We start from the raw sequence: 20,545 nt of genomic DNA on the forward strand, positions 1-20,545 counted from the left end.
GAGCTTGTTGTCATTGCAGGCAAACTTGCAAGTGCCTTGGTGGAAGAGTGTGGTAACATCTCACAGCAAGAACTGGCCAATCTTGTGCAGTCCTTGAGGAGAAGATTCACTGCAGTACTTAATGCAGCTGGTGGCCACACCAGATAATGACTGTTACTTTTGATTTTGACCATCCCTTTGTTCAGGGACACATTATTCAATTTCTGTTCGACACATGTCTGTGGAACTTGTTCAGTTTATGTCTCAGTTGTTGAATCTTGTTATGTTCATACAAATATTTACAAGTTAAGTTTGCTGAAAATAAACGCAGTTGACAGTGAGAGGACGTTTCTTTTTTTGCTGAGTTTAGATATAGTGTATGTACTGTTTCCCTCTACTATGCCCACAAGCCACAAGCCATTAGAACAGAGTGGCGTTAAATCACACAGGGGGGTAAAGAACATCATCAAGGGGAAAATAATGAGGGAAAATAATGAAGGAAAATATATTTAAAAAACATGTCTATATATATTTACAAAAAAAACATATGTCTATATATATTTACAAAAAAAACATATGTCTATATATATTTACAAAAAAAACATATGTCTATATATATTTACCATAAAATATATGGGGGATTGGAAATGATGCAGAATTACATTGCTGGAAACAACAATCTATCTGCAGTATTAAAGCTGATCCACCCCATAAAAAAAAGAAAATCATTGTCTACACAGAAGCTCATAAAAAATGATTGCCTGATGTTCTTCTGAACTTCCCAATACCTTTCTGATGCATTTCAATCTCTTCAATCACCATACTGGCTTCAGATTGAACTACTGTCACAAATACTGCCAGACTGATTTGAAGTAGAATGTCATAGCCCAAATTTAAAAAGTTAACATTGGCTATTGATTACATAACTTTTACATGCTGGTGTTGTGAAAAACTTTTGATATCAAAATGGGTTCGCGGGCCAAAGAAAGTATGTTTAGTTACTTTGCAGAAAGTTAGTTTCAGAGCTACTGAAAAGCAATAGACAACTTTATGCACACACACCCATGCAAGTTTTCACCCACACACATCTACTTATAAAGCATACCAGACATTGACATATTCAAAAAGGGCTGTCACAATATTGCACTAATTAATGTTGTGTGATTAAATTGAAGCCATATTTCGGCGAGACAGCGGATGTGGTCACACACACAACCACATACACACACAGACTAGCTAGCGGGGACTTGTCCTAAGGGGAACAGTAGATCAGCACTATGGTGGATCCAAAGGTACATCTCTCTGCATAGTAATTATACTCATGAATATCATAATGAAAAAATGAATCAGATTGATCTGTCCCGGGAGCCAGAGCTCTCTCTCACACACACACACACACACACACACACACACACACACACACACACACACACACACACACACACACACACACACACACACACACACACACACACACACACACACACACACACACACACACACACACACACACACACACACACACACACACGCCTGTATGTCTGTCTGTCTGTCTACCTATATATCCACCAGATATCAGATTGAGTTTCCACTCATTGATGTTCCAGGATGTTACTACAAGGACTGAACGTTACCACAAGGACAGGACGATACCACAAGGACTGGACGTTACCACAAGGACAGGACGTTACCACAAGGACAGGACGTTACCACAAGGACTGGACGTTACCACAAGGACAGGACGTTACCACAAGGACAGGACGTTACCACAAGGACGTTACCACAAGGATTGGACGTTACCACAAGGACTGGACGTTACCACGAGGACTGGATGTTATCACAAGGACTGGACGTTACCACAAGGACAGGACGTTACCACAAGGACGTTACCACAAGGACATGACGTTACCACAAGGACATGACGTTACCACAAGGACTGGACGTTACCACAAGGACTGGACGTTACCACAAGGACTGGACGTTACCACAAGAACTGGACGTTACCACAAGGACTGGACATTACCACAAGGACAGGACGTTACCACAAGGACTGGACGTTACCACAAGGACTGGACGTTACCACAAGGACAGGACGTTACCACAAGGACTGGACGTTACCACAAGGACAGGACGTTACCATAAGGACGTTACCACAAGGACAGGACGTTACCACAAGGACTGGACATTACCACACGGACAGCACGTTACCACAAGGACAGGACGTTGCCACAAGGACGTTACCACAAGAACTGGACATTACCACAAGGACTGGACGTTACCACAAGGACTTTGGAACTGGCGGACTATGCTACATATCAAATATATCAGCACCATAGCTACCAAAGTCAGACACAATCTCTCTCTCTCTGGCTCTCTCTCTCTCTCTGTCTTTCTCTCTCTCTCTCTCTCTGCCTCTCTGTCTCTCTCTTTCTGTCTCTGTCTCTCTGGCTCTCTGTCTCTCTCTCTCTTTCTGTCTCTCTGTCTCTCTCTCTCTGGATCTCTGTCTCTCTCTTTCTGTCTCTCTGTCTCTCTCTCTCGCTGGCTCTCTGTCTCTCTGTATCTGTCTCTCTCTCTCTCAGTCTTTCTGTCTCTCTCTCTCTCTAAACAACAGGTGTAGACTAACAGTGAAATGCCTACTTATGGGCCCTTCCCAATAGAGAAATAGGGAAATAATAACAGGAGGAATAAATACACAATGAGTAATGATAACTTGGCGATATACATGAGGTTACCAGGACAGAGTCGATGTGCAACAGGATAGATAATAAACAGTAGCAACAGCAGCATATGTGATGAGTCAAAACAGTTAGTGCAAAAAAGGTCATTGCAGAGAGTCTGGGTTACTAATGGTTAACTATATAATTAACTATTTAGCAATCTTATGGCTTGGGGGTAGAAGCTGTTCAGGGTCCTGTTGGTTCCAGACTTGGTTTGTCGGTACTGCTTGCCGTGCGGTAGCAGAAACTATGACTTAGGTGGGTGGAGTCTTTGATGCAGCCAGACAAGATGCTCTCAAGGGTGCAGCTGCATAACTTTTTGAGGATTTGAGGGCCCATGCCGAATCTTTTCAACCTCCTGAGGGGGAAGAGGCGTTGTCATGCCCTCTTCACGATTGTGATGTAGACACCAAGGAACTTGAAGCTCTCAACCTGCTCCACTACAGCCCCGTCGATGTGGATGGGGCGTGCTTGGCCTTCCGTTTCCTGTAGTCCACGATCAGCTCCTTTTTTCTTGCTGACGTTATTGGATTGGAGCATAACTGATATTTATGACTGTACTTTTCTAAAAGATTATACAAAGTTAGCATCCAGTACTTGCTACAGTAGACATATTATTCAAACATGGCTTTACAGCTGAAAATAGATTCAGTACTCTTTACCTCTCTCTCTCTCTCTCTCTCGCGCTTACCCTCTCTCTCTTTTTTCCCTATCTAACTTTCCCTCGCTCCTCCCTCGCTCCTCCCTCCCTCCCTCCTCCCTCCCTCCCTCCCTCCCTCCCTCCCTCCCTCCCTCCCTCCCTCCCTCCCTCCCTCCCTCCCTCCCTCCCTCCCTCCCTCCCTCCCTCCCTCCCTCCCTCCCTCCCTCCCTCCCTCCCTCCCTCCCTGTCTTCACTTCTGTGGCCAAGTACATTATGATCCATAGGGCCTTCTGCATGGCTTCTCCATTCCACATTCATCTTATAAAGTATATTAATAAATTTAATAAGCAGTAAAGAGAAAATATTTTTTCAAAAGCTCCCATTTGTCTTTAAAAGCAGCTGAATACGTGCTTTACTTCTTACATTCATCAACAGGCGTGGCCACTATACAGTAATATAATAGAATGACAAATGGATTAGGGCCATTTCACCACAATTTACAGAACACAGTGAGATGAATATAGAGCTCTAGAAGAGTAGTAAGAATTCATCAAAGAATAACACCCATTGTAAGTGCTGAAATCACTCTGTGTAAGAACTTAGTTGGCCTAAATAAATCACTCGGTGTTGGAACTTAATTGGCCTAAATAAATCACTGTGAAGAGCTAAATTGGTCTAAATAACAGAATGTGTTGTTTGTCAAGCTGACCCTGTGAATATGACAGATAATAAGTAAGCGTTAGAAACACCTATTAAAAATCAAAGTCTGCCAGTGTTGGTTGCACAGACACAAAGAATAAAAGTTGACCCACCCAGTGAACGGCATGCAGATGTATTTAGCAGTGTTTAAGCTGATTCGCCTTATTGTGTTTCGAAATATCTAATGTGTGCGTCTGGGTGCATTAAAAACAAAGTCTGCCAGAAAGAAGGTTGTACAGACACAACATCAAACACATAAAACTTAGAGCAGGGATGAGATTTCAAATGACAACTTTCATTTCAGTGAGAAGAGAATGTCAGAGCCTCTCATTATGGATGTAAACAAAGAAGAGATTGGATTCATGCTTCCTGATTTAGATGCTCAACAGAATACACTGCAGCCTGGTCCCAGATCTGTTCATATTTGGAGTGACATATTTGGATGTTAAACACAAGATACTATAGTCAGGTCCCAGATCTGTTGATATTTGGTGTGACAATGACCTTTTATAAATCCTTAACTAATTTCACTGGTTAAATAACGAGTCTCCCTGAGATTTCTTTGATCAACACAGATTATGAGTTATCTAGTCTATCTAGCTATCTAGTCCCAAGTCTGTTTGTGCTGTATATACACTGGGTATACCAAACATTAGGAACACATTCCAAATAGGAGTTGCAATTTGTTGGGGCATGGACTCTACAAGGTTTTGAAAGCGTTCCACAGGGATGCTGGTCCATGTTGACTCCACAGTTGTGTGAAGTTTGCTGGATGTCCTTTGGGTGGTGGACCACTCTTGATACACTGGGAAACTGTTGAGTGTGAAAAACCCAGCAGCGTTGCAGTTCTTGACAGTTCTGGCACCTACTACCATACACCGTTCAAAGGCACTTAAATATTTTGTATTGCCTATTCACCCTCTGAATGGCACAATCCATGTCTCAATTGTCTCAAGGCTTAAAAATCCTTCTTTAACCTGTCTCCTCCCCTTCATCTACACTGATTGAAGTTGATTTAACAGGTGACATCAAAAAGGGATCATAGCTTTCACCTGGATTCACCTGGTCAGTCTTAGTTTTTGCCTAGTGGGTGATGTGATTGAAATCTTTACAGAAACCGTTGACCTTTACCAGACGAGAGTCTCCGTCTGACACAAACAGACAGATGATGATGCGTGGAAAATAAAAGCACAAGCATTTTTAGTCACTCTCCACTGTTTAGACCTCTTTTGCCCACCCCCCCAGCACCAGGTGTGGCCACTAGCCTATATGAAGGCCCAAAATTGTGTGTTCCTTTCTGCTCTGACAATGGCATGCCCATTCGTGCGAGATGTGGTGGATGAAGAAGCACTTGTGCTGAGGAGAGCCTTCAGGCGAGAAAGGGTCTTCAGGGACCGGTTGGACCCACTGGCCTTCCCTGATGACCATCTATATGAAAGATACAGGTTTTCTGCAGATGGCATCAGGTATCTATGCAGACTACTGGGTCCCAGGATTAAGCACCGCACTGCACGGAGCCATGCACTGAGTGTGGAGCAAATGGTTTGTGTGGCCTTGCGCTTTTTTGCTAGTGGAGCCTTCCTGTACTCAGTGGGGGATGCAGAACAGCTGAACAAGGCCACAATTTGCCGCACAATAAGGAGTGTGTGTCTGGCTATCAAAGCATTAGCAGATGTCTTCATCTCCTTCCCTGGCCACAGAAGACTCTGTGACATCAAAGAGGAGTTCTATAGGATTGCAGGTAAGAGGATCTACAAATTACAGGACAACTGTTAACACATAGTAGGATACTCATTACTTTGTGTGACAGGTTTCCCCAATGTCATTGGTGCAGTGGACTGCACACACATAAGGATAAAAGCCCCCTCAGGTGCCCATGAGGCCGATTTTGTGAATAGGAAATCCTTTCACAGCATTAATGTTCAGGTGAACATAACTTTTTGATATTGTCCATTGACGAACACTCTGCATTGCCAGTGATGTGCATTGATTGGTGTAATATTCCTCATCTTATGATTTCAGATGGTCTGCAATGCTGACTGTGTGATCAGCAATGTTGTGGCAAAATGGCCTGGCTCAGTCCATGACTCCAGAATCTTTCGGGCCTCTGAAATCTATCAGTGCCTATCACAAGGTAAGCCACACAACCCCTATTTATAACCATCATGGCTGTGTCAAGAATATCACTGTGTTTATGAGGTAGTAATGATGAGATTTTGTGTTGACAGGTGAATTCTCTGGTGTGTTGCTGGGAGACAGGGGGTATGGCTGCCAGCCTTTTCTCCTGACACCTTTCACAGACCCCCAGGAAGCACAGCAGGCCTACAACCATGCCCATGCCAGGACCAGGGCCAGAGTTGAAATGACCTTTGGCCTCCTGAAGGCACGCTTTCACTGCCTTCACAAATTAAGGGTCAGCCCTGTTAGGGCATGTGATATTACTGTGGCTTGTGCTGTCCTCCACAATGTGGCCTGCCTGAGGAAGGAGAGGGCCCCCAGAGTGCCACCAGCCATGGACTGGGACAATCCGGCAATCTTCCCTGATGACGACAGTGGTCGGCTGCTGAGGGACCAATATGTGTTGAATTATTTTAGTTAGTATGTGTGCTTTCAATTTTGGTTAAATATGTCCTGCGGTGGCAGAGGAATTTGGGTTTTTTTGGGTTCGTTTTTTGACGAATTTGGCCTCTTATGATGTTTGTGCGGTATACTGTGTGTAATACAAGGCTGCAGGGAGGCTACTGCATCCATTCATTTGTCTGTTCAGTTGATGTGTATGGATTTGTCCTGCATTTATTTTAGTGTGCAGACATGCAGGGTGTGTTATATACAGACCTTTGAATGTGTATGTATCATTTTGTATAATATGCTTGGATTCTGTGCTTTCCATCTTGTAGAGTCACTGTGACTTCAGTTTCGAAAGGAGCTGATGGTTTACCTGCTTTGTTTTGTCCTTATTCAATAAAGGAACATAATGTTACACATTGTGTTTTTATATTCATATGGAATGTGTATTTGTTTATATGACAGAGTACTAGGGCCACACTGAAGAAAAAGGATAAAGTCATAAATTTATGAGGCTGGTTCTTTCTGCAGAAAAGCTACATATTGTTTTTACAGTTTTGATACTTATGACAATGTGATACTTAATATTCTGGCACATCAGCATGTCTTTGTTTATGAAACCATACTGAAGTACAATTTCACGAAATGCCCCACATCTGTCATTTTAACAACTGTCCTCCTTTAAAACAACTGGTTACAATATTATGACTTGTGTTTTTTTCCCCTCTGTGGCCCTAATATTCTATCATTTTATATATAGCCTTATAGTCTATGGGAAACTGTAAATTATCTAATGATAGCAACATCATCTAAAAATCATTTTTTATCCAAAATCATTGAAATTAATGATCACAAACGTTTAAATAATAACAGTGGGTCTAGTTATATGTGATAACAATGTATAGTGAGCAGTGAAATAACTATTGGTTTCCATTTGTGGTGACTGCTGACTGACATTAGGGATGAGATTAAATAGATCCTGGAATTTAGCCTGGTCTGGAGCAGGCTAGCTCCACAGAATAAATCTCCATGGTAATTTATACCATAACATATCCTCCTGCCCCCTATCCATCTTTAGTGCAACCGGATTACGGATCAATTGAGCCAGGATCACCAAGATATCCTGGCTTAATCCCTTATCCTAGTTTTGTGCAACAGGCCCCTGGTCCCAGATCTGTTTGTGCTGTATTGTCGTCATGGCATGACAACGACCATAGGAGTTGTCTTTACAGAACAAACAGATCACTGAGCATGTTGTTGGTAGGCAAACTGTCTTGGTTTTAAAGACTGATTTAGTTTCCGGCACGAAGGGCCATGAAGAAACCGTCACCTAGACATGAGTGGACTCTGAATAATGAGATGGCAGTTTAGACTAAAGACAAGATAACATGTCTGTGTTGGCACAATCTCAGACAAAACCATGTCTAAAAACATCAAGAATCAGTAACTACTGCAATCACTCATCTGGAATCCACTTGATCCTTAACCTAGTTTAACCACAGTAAATCCGTCACTTTCCAGCTCTTCTCTGTATTCATTCTGCATTACACTTTTGAGACATTAATAAAAAAGGACTTAAGACTCATCCCGCCATCAGGAATCCATTTGATATTTTTACAGAGTATCATATCATATCGAGTATCTGGTGGAAAAAAATCTTAATCTTCAGTCAAGATGAGCAGCACTCGGCAGGCCCTTGGTCTCAATTCTTCAGAGTATGAAGTGGGCTGACTGATCATGCAGATCTAGAGTCAGAAGTCGTCCCAAACGGCATGCTATATAGTGCCCTGATCAAAAGTAATGCACTACATATCTAATAGGCTGCCATTTGGGACCCAGTTTCAATCATTATTATCATCTGCCTGCTAAAAGGACTGAAGTGTCAATCTCTGAAGTTGAACTTCAGCTCGGCTAACATCATCGGAAACCTTGACACATCCGCAGGAAGGGAAACGTACTCCACACACACACACACACACACACACACACACACACACGCTCATGACCAATGGTGATGACACAGTATCAGCATAATGAATTACACCTCATTTTGTTAGTTGTCTGTCTGATCCATTAAAGAGTATTGATCTCTCTCAGGTTGAAGAGTGAGGAGAGAATGCATTAGGTAATCACTTTTACGGGACATTGTAAAGTGCCCCTGATCTCATGTAACAGGGTTATATTGGTGATTCCCCTTGCCACTTTATTGTTAAGCCAATGGGTTTTTGGTTTTAGTCTTGTCTTGCCTTCACCTACTCAACATGGCATCTTATTGGCTGGTTTGCGTAGCTTGCTTACGAGGGAGGATGTTTCAGTTAGAATCGTCCCAGTGAACAAGCACCAAACCAGCGGTAAGTTGTTGGTTGCAAAGCACTGTACGTCAAAAGTGATTTTATATTCCCAAGTGATGATTTAAATGTACAATTTCTATCAATTTGTTTGTAAATGTTATTCGAACATCACACATAAGATGCAGCGTTTTTTGGTGAATATTTGTTGTGCATTTTGTTGTAAAGAATTCCCGCCAGTACTAGCTAGCAACTTACTGTGTCTGGTGGGGGGGTTCGTATATTTTGTACAGTGCGTGAGTGCAGAGTTGGATGGTGAGCCGTGCATTGTATGACGTGCAATTTTGTGCTGATTCTATCAGAATAAATCTCCATGACTGGTGCTACAAGTTGGAGTTCGTGTCGATGATTGATTGTACACAACGCAAGAAGAGTACTGTTACACTCACACACTGACACCTCTGTGAATGTGTCACAAATGGCACCCTACTACCTATATATAGTGCACTACTTTTGACCAAAGCCCAGAGGGTTCTTGTCAAAAGTAGTGCACTAGAAAGGGAATCGGTTGCTATTTAGGAAGCAACCTGTGACATATGCAGTCACTTCCTACTTACCGGCTCAAAGCCCTGCTTACTGCCAGAAGGGAGGGGAAATAAAAACATCATACAAATATGTCAGAAAGACGAGTTGCTTGGAGGCTTGATTCACGTCTTGCACAAGGCTTTTATTTGACCCATAAATCAGTCAACGGACGCAGTCAAATACTATAGTAGAAAATATATGAATCTGGAGTGCAGCTCTGAGTATTAACAACCTCACTGGTGATCAATACCCTGTAAACATCTTGAGGCGTAGCTGCTATTTTCTAAAATCACATAAACATTGTTACCATCCATTCTCAAAAAAGGAACCTTCATGAAAAGATGAACATTTGTTGTTAGATTTTGAAGTGGACAAGTTATTTGGTGAGCCATTGAGAAAGCAGTAAGCCATACAATACATTCACTGTTCAGTACATACAGTACATTCACTGTTCAGTACATACAGTACAATCCCTGTGATCATGTACTGTATTACCAAGACTGAGCATTTAGCTACACCCGCAATAACATCTGCTAAATATGTGTACGTGACCAATCAAATTGGATTTGATTTGATCATCAGTGTTGAGGTCTTTCCATGTTTACATTCAACAAGAGCTGCACTTGAGGTAATTTGTGGCTCAGTTGGCAGAGCAATGCCACAGGTTGTGGGTTTGATTTCCGTTGGGGATACCCATACATACAATTGATAAAATCCTCTTCTAAATGGCATATATTATTATCGGTCCTGCTTTAAACAAAGTGCAACTTAAGAAGGCTTCATAAACTGGATATGTCACACAGTTATGACACTATTATTTCCCATATTGTATTGTGTGTTATTGTATTGTGTGTTATTGTATTGTGTGTTATTGTATGTTATTGTATTGTGTGTTATTGTATTGTGTGTTATTGTATTGTGTGTTATTGTATTGTATGTTATTGTATTGTGTGTTATTGTATTGTGTGCTATTGTATTGTGTGCTATTGTATTGTATGTTATTGTATTGTGTGTTATTGTATTGTGTGTTATTGTATTGTGTGTTATTAAATTGTGTGTTATTGTATTGTGTGTTATTGTATTGTGTGTTATTGTATTGTGTGTTATTGTATGTTATTGTATTGTGTGTTATTGTATTGTGTGCTATTGTATTGTGTGCTATTGTATTGTATGTTATTGTATTGTGTGGTATTGTATTGTGTGTTATTCTATTGTGTGTTATTGTATTGTGTGTTATTGTATTGTGTGTTATTGTATTGTGTGCTATTGTATTGTGTGTTATTGTATGTTATTGTATTGTGTGCTATTGTATTGTATGTTATTGTATTGTGTGTTATTGTATTGTGTGTTATTGTATTGTGTGTTATTGTATTGTATGTTATTGTATTGTGTGTTATTGTATTGTATGTTATTGTATTGTGTGTTATTGTATTGTATGTTATTGTATTGTGTGTTATTGTATTGTATGTTATTGTATTGTGTGTTATTGTATTGTATGTTATTGTATTGTGTGTTATTGTATTGTATGTTATTGTATTGTATGTTATGGTATTGTGTGTTATTGTATTGTATGGTATTGTATTGTGTGGTATTGTATTGTGTGTTATTCTATTGTGTGTTATTCTATTGTGTGTTATTGTATTGTATGTTATTGTATTGTGTGTTATTGTATTGTATGTTATTGTATTGTGTGGTATTGTATTGTGTGTTATTGTATTGTGTGTTATTGCATCGTGTGTTATTGCATTGTGTGTTATTGTATTGTGTGTTATTATATTGTGTGTTATTATATTGTGTGTTATTGTATTGTGTGTTATTGTATTGTGTGCTATTGTATTGTGTGCTATTCTATTGTGTGGTATTGTATTGTATGTTATTGTATTGTGTGTTATTGTATTGTATGTTATTGTATTGTATTGTGTGTTATTGTATGTTATTGTATTGTGTGTTATTGTATTGTATGTTATTGTACTGTATGTTATTGTATTGTGTGTTATTGCATTGTATGTTATTGCATGGTATGTTATTGTATTGTATGGTATTGTATTGTGTGTTATTGTATGTTATTGTATTGTGTGGTATTGTATTGTATGTTATTGTATTGTGTGTTATTGTATTGTATGTTATTGTATTGTGTGTTATTGTATTGTGTGTTATTGTATTGTGTGTTATTGTATTGTATGTTATTGTATTGTATGTTATTGTATTGTGTGTTATTGTATTGTATGTTATTGTATTGTGTGGTATTGTATTGTGTGTTATTGTATTGTGTGTTATTGTATTGTGTTATTATATTGTGTGTTATTATATTGTGTGTTACTCTATTGTGTGTTATTGAATTGTATGTTATTGTATTGTGTGTTATTATATTGTGTGTTATTGAATTGTATGTTATTGTATTGTGTGTTATTATATTGTGTGTTATTGTATTGTGTGTTATTATATTGTGTGTTATTGTATTGTGTGTTATTGTGTTGTATGTTATTGTATTGTGTGTTATTATATTGTGTGTTATTGAATTGTATGTTATTGTATTGTGTGTTATTATATCTCTATGGCTGTAGCTATTAGGGCTGCATTGATGTATCTCTATGGCTGTAGCTATTAGGGCTGCATTGATGTATCTCTATGGCTGTAGCTATTAGGGCTGCATTGATGTATCTCTATGGCTGTAGCTATTAGGGCTGCATTGATGTATCTCTATGGCTGTAACTATTAGGGCTGCATTGATGTATCTCTATGGCTGTAGCTATTAGGGCTGCATTGATGTATCTCTATGACTGTAACTATTAGGGCTGCATTGATGTACAGTAATCCCTCGTTTATCGCGGGGGTTACGTTCCGAAAATGACCCGCGATAAGTGAAATCCGCGAAATAGAAAACTTTTTTTTTTTTTACAATTAGCAACTATTACATGTATACAAATACAGTGACTCACGTGTAGGCCGTTTCGTCGACATTATGGGTTTAGGAGATGTTCGAAATTACAAGATAATTTGGCCAACTTAATGTAAATTTGCCAAGCTGTTTTATGTACGTACACATAACTGCACGAGACGACAAAATGATAGCACAATTCGTAGCATGTTTTGATACAAGAAGCGGGAGTGAGTTTTTAGCGAATCAGAATGCAGAGCACAATGCACCAAAAAAAAAAAAAAAATGCATTATGAAAATCCGCGAAATAGCGAATCCGCGATAAGTGAACCGCGAAGTGGCGAGGGATCACTGTATCTCTATGGCTGTAGCTATTAGGGCTGCATTGATGTATCTCTATGGCTGTAGCTATTAGGGCTGCATTGATGTATCTCTATGGCTGTAACTATTAGGGCTGCATTGATGTATCTCTATGGCTGTAGCTATTAGGGCTGCATTGATGTATCTCTATGACTGTAACTATTAGGGCTGCATTGATGTATCTCTATGGTTGTAGCTATTAGGGCTGCATTGATGTATCTCTAAGGCTGTAGCTATTAGGGCTGCATTGATGTATCTCTATGGCTGTAGCTATTAGGGCTGCATTGGTGTATCTCTATGGCTGTAACTATTAGGGCTGCATTGATGTATCTCTATGGCTGTAGCTATTAGGGCTGCATTGATGTATCTCTATGACTGTAACTATTAGGGCTGCATTGATGTATCTCTATGGCTGTAACTATTAGGGCTGCATTGATGTATCTCTATGGCTGTAGCTATTAGGGCTGCATTGATGTATCTCTATGGTTGTAGCTATTAGGGCTGCATTGATGTATCTCTATGGCTGTAGCTATTAGGGCTGCATTGATGTATCTCTATGACTGTAACTATTAGGGCTGCATTGATGTATCTCTATGGTTGTAGCTATTAGGGCTGCATTGATGTATCTCTATGGCTGTAGCTATTAGGGCTGCATTGATGTATCTCTATGGCTGTAACTATTAGGACTGCATTGATTTATCTCTATGGCTGTAGCTATTAGGGCTGCATTGATGTATCTCTATTGCTGTAACTATTAGGGCTGCATTGATGTATCTCTATGGCTGTAACTATTAGGGCTGCATTGATGTATCTCTATGGCTGTAGCAATTAGGGCTGCATTGATTTATCTCTATGGCTGTAACTATTAGGGCTGCATTGATGTATCTCTATGGCTGTAGCTATTAGGGCTGCATTGATTTATCTCTATGGCTGTAGCTATTAGGGCTGCATTGATGTATCTCTATGTTTGTAACTATTAGGGCTGCATTGATGTATCTCTATGGCTGTAACTATTAGGGCTGCATTGATGTATCTCTATGGCTGTAACTATTAGGGCTGCATTGATTTATCTCTATGGCTGTAACTATTAGGGCTGCATTGATGTATCTCTATGGCTGTAACTATTAGGGCTGCATTGATGTATCTCTATGGCTGTAACTATTAGGGCTGCATTGATTTATCTCTATGGCTGTAGCTATTAGGGCTGCATTGATGTATCTCTATGGCTGTAACTATTAGGGCTGCATTGATGTATCTCTATGGCTGTAACTATTAGGGCTGCATTGATGTATCTCTATGGTTGTAGCTATTAGGGCTGCAGCTCTCTTTAGTGACAGAGCTCTTAGATGGGCGGATATCTCAGAGATGCTTGTTATTAATCAGAGGTAAAGATCAGAAGGATTTCCTTGACTGAACCCACTGAGAACTCACTGAGCCATGCACTGAATGGTAGTACTTTACTGTACCTTGTGTTTCCACTATTGGTATTTATAGGACAATAGTGCCTCAATCATGTACACTATAAATTAATGGATTTGGCTATTAATGGATTTGGCTATTTCAGCCCGACCCATTGCTGAGAATTGTGTAAAATCGAGCACACAGCCATGCAATCTCCATAGACAAACATTGGCAGCAGAATGGCTTTAATGAAGAGCTCAGTGACTTTCAATGTGGCACCGTCATAGATTCCACCTTTCCAACAAGTCAGTTTGTCAAATTTCCGGGTCAGCTGTAAGTGCTGTTCTTGTGAAGTGGAAACATCTAGAAGCAACAACGGCTCAGCCGCGAAGTGGTAGGCCACACAAGCTCACAGAACTGGACCACTGAGTGCTGAAGCGCGTAGAGCGTAAAAATCGCCTGTCCTCACCAATACTCTTGTGGCTGAATGGAAGCAAGTCCCCCCAGCTACAGTTGAAGTCGGAAGTTTACATACATCTTAGCCAAATACATTTAAACTAAGTTTTCACAATTCCTGAAATTGTATCCTAGTAAAAATTCCCTGTTTTAGGTCAGTTAGGATCAGCACTTTATTGTAAGAATGTGAAATATCAGAATAATAGTAGAGAGAATGCTTTTATTTATTTTATCACATTCCCAGTGGGTCAGAAGTTTACATACTCTCAATTAGTATTTGGTAGCATTGACATTAAATTGTTTAACGTGGGTCAAACGTTTCGGGTAGCCTTCCACAAGCTTCCCACAATAAGTTGGGTGACTTTTGGCCCATTCCTCCTAACAGAGCTGGTGTAACAGAGTCAGGTTTGTAGGCCTCCTTGCTCGCACACGCTTTTTCAGTTCTGCCCACACATTTTCTATGTGATTGAGGTCAGGGCTTTGTGATGGCCACTCCAATACCGTGACTTTGTTGTCCTTAAGCCATTTTGCCACAACTTTGGAAGTATGCTTGTGGTCATTGTCCATTTGGAAGACCCATTTGCAACCAAGCTTTAACTTCCCTCATGATGCCATCTATTTTGTGAAGTGCACCAGTCCCTCCTGCAGCAAAGCCCCCACACAACATGATGCTGCCACCCCCGTGTTTCACGGTTGGGATGGTGTTCTTCGGCTTGCAAGCCTCCCCATTTTTCCTCCAAACATAAGGATGGTCATTATGGCAAACAGTTCTATTTTTGTTTCATCAGACCAGAGGATATTTCTCCAAAAGGTACGACCTTTGTCCCCATGTGCAGTTGCAAATGGTAGTCTGGCTTTTTTATGGCGGGTTTGGAACAGTGGCTTCTTCCTTGCTGAGTGGCCTTTCAGGTTATGTCGATATAGGACTCGTTTTACTGTGGCTATAGATACTTTTGTACCTGTTTCCTCCAGCATCTTCACAAGGTCCTTTGCTGTTCTGGGATTGATTTGCACTTTTCGCACCAAGGTACGTTCATCTCTAGGAGACAGAACGCCTCTCCTTCCTGAGCAGTATGACGACTGCGTGGTCCCATGGTGTTTATACTTGCGTACCATTGTTTGTACAGATGAACGTGTTACCTTCAGGCTTTTGGAAATTGCTCCCAAGGATGAACCGGACTTGTGGAAGTTCACCATTTTTTCTGAGGTCTTGGCTGATTTCTTTAGATTTTCCCATGTCAAGCAAAGAGGAGCTGAGTTTGAAGGTAGGCCTTGAAATACATCCACAGGTACACCTCCAATTGACTCAAATTATGTCAATTAGCCTATTAGAAGCTTCTAAAGCTTCTAAATGTCATTTTCTGGAATTTCCCAAGCTGTTTAAAGGCACATATATGTAAACTTCTGACCCACTAGAATTGTGATACAGTGAATTATAAGTGAAATAATCTGTCTGTAAACAATTGTTGGAAAAATGACTTGTGTCATGCACAAAGTAGATGTCCTAACCGACTTGCCAAAACAATAGTTTGTTAACAAGAAATTTGTGGAGTTGTTGAAAAACTAGTTTTAATGACTCGTGTATGTAAACTTCCGACTTCAACTGTATGTTCCAACATCTAGTGGAAAACCTTCCCAGACGAGTGGAGGCTGTTATAGCAGCAAAGGGGGGACCAACTCCATATTAATGCCCATGATTTTGGAATGAGATTTTGGACGAGCAGGTGTCCACTTACCTTTGTCCATGTAGTGTATTTCTATGGCTGTTGCCATCTTTGGAGACAGGGCTCTTAGATGGGTGGATGGGTTTCCATAGCATTCGTTGCTAAATTATTACGTTATTCCTTTAGACGACATATCACTAGTAGAAGAGCAAAGTTCAATTATTGTTCTCTCGCGGCTGTGCGGCTGGCTTGTAGAAATAACCCACCCGAGAACAGAGGCCATTTATCTAACACAAGAAAATACAAGCAGCAAACCTACGCTTCATGTAGGTTAACATTCTGCTTCATTAAGTCTGACACAGTCAGGCCACCACTATAATGAACTTCATGGCATCAAGTACACTATTTATGACTTATGATCTCTAGTTCAGGTTATTATTTCCTGGTGTGTGTGTGTGTGTGTGTGTGTGTGTGTGTGTGTGTGTGTGTGTGTGTGTGTGTGTGTGTGTGTGTGTGTGTGTGTGTGTGTGTGTGTGTGTGTGTGTGTGTGTGTGTGTGTGTTGGCTGGGTTGTTTGCTTAGAAACTGTGGGTTTTGAATTGGTCACCAGGGAAATTATTCTGTCGGTGTATGGTCTATTACACGCACACACACACACACACACACACACACTATAATATACAACACTGCTTTAAAGTAGAGCACTTCTTCTTTCCCTTCCACCAAAATGTGCAACTATGCAACGGTATACAGTACACTGTGGGTGCATCCCAAATGCCACCCTATTCCCTATATAGTGCACTTTTGACCAGGGCCCATAGCACTATATAGGGAAGGTGTCATTTGGGTTGCAGACAGTATATAACAAACTGTCAAAAGGGAATGGTTTTAAACCACTAATGTATGCTTCACCAATTTAGTCACTCTCATGAATAATTCAAAAGTTAGCTATGAAATTGCAATTGATTATTATGAATCTTATGTTTATTCACACACTGTATCATGTGAACCAGTTGATTAAAGCAAAATCCAAGGGGGATAGATACTGCTCTTTTTTTTACTTTCCTGTTTACAAACAATTATGATCATCCATTTATCAACACAGCAAATTTGAGTTTTGTTTCATGGTCTTCTTCTTTATATAATAATTATTTCTAAGAATGTCTTGTTGTCTGTAATTATATAGTATATTTAATAAGTCAGGCCCTCAAGTATTTTTTTCGCGCAAACTCTCTAAAGTTAGGATTTTAGTTTTTGGTACAAATAGACCGTAAAATCACCGGCAATTCAGCAAAAAAAAATTTCATTTAGGAAATCTTTTTACAAGTTTTTTATTTTTATTTCACCTTTATTTAACCAGGTAGGGTATTTGAGAACAAGTTCTCAATTACAACTGCGACCTGGCCAAGATAAAGCAAAGCAGTGCGACACAAACAACAACACAGAGTTACACATGGAATAAACAAGCGTACAGTCAATAACACAATAGAAAAAAAAGAAAGTCTATATACAGTGTGTGCAAATGGCGTGAGGAGGAAAGGCAATAAATAGGCCATAGTAGTGAAGTGATTACAATTTAGCAAATTAGCACTGGAGTGATAGATGAGCAGATGGTGATGTGCAAGTAGAAATACTGGTGTGCAAAAGAGCAGAAAAGTAAATAAAAACAATATGGGGATGAGGTAGGTAGATTGGGTGGGCTATTTACGGATGGGCTATGTACAGCTGCAGCGATCGGTTAGCTGCTCAGATAGCTGATGTTTAAAGTTAGTGAGGGAAATATAAGTCTCCAGCTTCAGCGATTTTTGCAATTCGTTCCAGTCATTGGCAGCAGAGAACTGGAAGGAAAGGCGGCCAAAGGAGATGTTGGCTTTGGGGATGACCAGTGAGATATACCTGCTTGAGCGTGTGCTACAGGTGGGTGTTGTTATCGTGACCAGTGTGCTGAGATAAGGCGGAGCTTTACCTAGCATAGACTTATAGATAACATGAGGTCAGTGGGTCTGGCGACGAATATGTAGCGAGGGCCAGCCGACTAGAGCATACAGGTCGCAGTGGTGGGTGGTATAAGGGCCTTTGGTGACAAAACGGATGGCACTGTGATAGACTGCATCCAGTTTGCTGAGTAGAGTATTGGAAGCTATTTTGTAAATGACATCGCCGAAGTCGAGGATCGGTAGGATAGTCAGTTTTACGAGGGTATGTTTGGCGGCGTGAGTGAAAGAGGCTTTGTTTCGAAATAGGAAGCCGATTCTTAATTTTGAATTGGAGATGTTGTTGTCAATTTGCAGTGTAAAAAGTATTATAATTATTTTCCACCCCCTGACCATTTTCTAAGAAAAAAAATGGGCCAGCGGCTGCATCTAGACACCTTGTTTTAAGTCATCCGTGTTAGACTGTTCCTAATTGTTCTACAAATATTGATCCAGTGTTCTAATCTTGTTCATAAGTTGTACCTATTGTTGTGTTCTAAGTGTATTGAATTCATGTTTGTGTTTCTAATGTCTTATTTTAAGAACCTGCATTCTTTCTTGACCATACACACAGCAAATGGGCCAGTGTTGACTTTTCAGTGTAACATTTCAAGTGTTGATTCAGGAGTTAAATTTAAATTAACACTCAGTGGTGTAAAATAACCCCCTGTGTTGGTGTTAATAACCAGTTATTGTTTTATATTGTGGAGAGTAAAAAAGTCCCTCAAAACCACACCCATCATTATCATATTTCCCAGCATGCTCTACTGCAGGTTGTTTTTTTAGTATTGTTTTTAATATCTGTGTTTTGTATGTACATTTATTGATATATTGATATTATGGTACACAAAGATAAATAACATACATTTTTCTAAACTAATCCAATCAGTTAGTTAGATTTATTGCACCTGTTACAGAAATGGTTGCTCCTGTTTACATGGTTTAGGTAGTGTTTTTTTTAAAGTCTCTTAACCCTTAAAATCATTCTGAATGCAGGTTGTGGTTGAATAAAAATTCAAACTAACTCAGGCTGGATTCCAAAAGGAATTACACATCACTTTGCGAGCCAGCATAATGTGACTTGCAGGCCTGATGTGGCCTGTAAACCAGGAGTTTCCTAACGCCACTTTGTTAGGATAAATCTAGGCCATTAAACTAGGCCAATATGATATATGTACTGTACCGTCATAGTTTTTAATGATAACATTAGCCCAGGAACTGACTTGGTGAAGGCCAGAGGCCTAAAAGGAAAGACTTCAACAACCATGTCTGTCACTAGCAAATACCGGCATGGGTGATAGTTAACTCTTCAATTTACTCAAAAAGAAATGGCACCGTGAGAAATATGCAAATTAGGCTTTACAACATTATTGTACAACTACAGGTGTTCATTTCTTGCATTGAGAAAGTGTAACAGCGCCAGCGCTAAGCAAAGGGAGTCCAGTGTTATGTTTTACACTGGAGGTATTGCATATTACTCTACAGTAGAGCTATGCAAACACCACAGTTGAGTTCCTTTGAACACTTTAAGAGAAAAATGGAAGGCCTCCTGACTGGCGCAGTGGTCTAAGGCACTGCATCGCAGTACTAGCTGTGCCACTAGAGATCCTGGTTCGCGACTAGGAGACCCATGGGGCAATGCACAAGTCGTCCAGGTTAGGGGAGGGTTTGGCCGTCAGGGATGTTCCTGTCCCATCACGCACGAGCAACTCCTGTGCTGGGATGGGCGCAATGCACGCTGGCACGGTCACCAGGTGTACGGTGTTTCCTCTGACACATTGGTGCTTCTGGATTAAGTGGGTGTGGTGTCAAGAAGCAGTGTGGCTTGGCTGGGCTGTGTTTCGGAAGACACACGGCTCTTGACCTTCGCCTCTCCCAAGTCCAGACTGTAACTACCAATTGGATACCATGAAAAAAGGGGTAAAAAAATACAACAACATGTAAAATGGGGATCACTGCAACAGAGTTACATCTTTCAAAATTGTATTTGAACACCAGTTCACTGAAAATAGTGTACATTTTACACTGTCAGAGTTAAATGTACGCAATTGATTTTGCTGTTCATTGTTCCTGTGTGGTTCCTCTCTCTGAGGACATAGTGGCCTCCTGTAGTTCTCAGTCATTAGTTACCCTGCTGGAGATGACACAGTAAAGATGACGTCTAGGCCTGTAGTGTATGCAACTACACCACTATCATGCTGTACCTGTCAGCTGCATGCACACACACACTGCTACCATGCACGCAGTGACCTGCACAGTGGGTTTGTATGGCCCAGTTGGTAGGAGTGTGGCACTAGCAATGCCAAGGTTGTGGGTTCAATTCCCACAGGGATTACATACT

General features: G+C 40.4%; 2 protein-coding genes and 1 non-coding gene across 4 annotated transcripts in view; 2 read left to right on the plus strand and 1 right to left on the minus strand.

The window, feature by feature from the left end:
* The window catches only part of macrod2 (mono-ADP ribosylhydrolase 2), a 1,184,313-nt gene that overhangs the window by 279,168 nt on the left and 884,600 nt on the right, over positions 1 to 20,545 (minus strand). The window lies entirely within an intron of this gene.
* Positions 5,263 to 7,036, plus strand: LOC139571263 (putative nuclease HARBI1). The gene is made up of 4 exons (XM_071393960.1): positions 5,263 to 5,776; positions 5,846 to 5,961; positions 6,058 to 6,169; positions 6,264 to 7,036. Exons 1-4 carry the CDS (start codon positions 5,305 to 5,307, stop codon positions 6,632 to 6,634), a joined length of 1,071 nt encoding a protein of 356 aa, XP_071250061.1. The 5' UTR covers positions 5,263 to 5,304; the 3' UTR covers positions 6,635 to 7,036.
* trnaa-agc (transfer RNA alanine (anticodon AGC)) lies at positions 20,466 to 20,545 on the plus strand. The gene has a single exon. It is a non-coding gene; the product is annotated as a tRNA-Ala (tRNA).

This window comes from Salvelinus alpinus, chromosome 3, assembly GCF_045679555.1.
Source record: "Salvelinus alpinus chromosome 3, SLU_Salpinus.1, whole genome shotgun sequence".
Classification (NCBI taxonomy): domain Eukaryota; kingdom Metazoa; phylum Chordata; class Actinopteri; order Salmoniformes; family Salmonidae; genus Salvelinus; species Salvelinus alpinus.

Bases quoted from the DNA above. Each gene is read 5' to 3' on its own strand.
- LOC139571263 (XM_071393960.1), top strand. From the start codon at position 5,305: ATGAAGGCCCAAAATTGTGTGTTCCTTTCTGCTCTGACAATGGCATGC. The intron at 5,777-5,845 runs GTAAGAGGATCT...TTTGTGTGACAG, and splicing joins GGAGTTCTATAGGATTGCAG to GTTTCCCCAATGTCATTGGT. The intron at 5,962-6,057 runs GTGAACATAACT...TTATGATTTCAG, and splicing joins TTCACAGCATTAATGTTCAG to ATGGTCTGCAATGCTGACTG.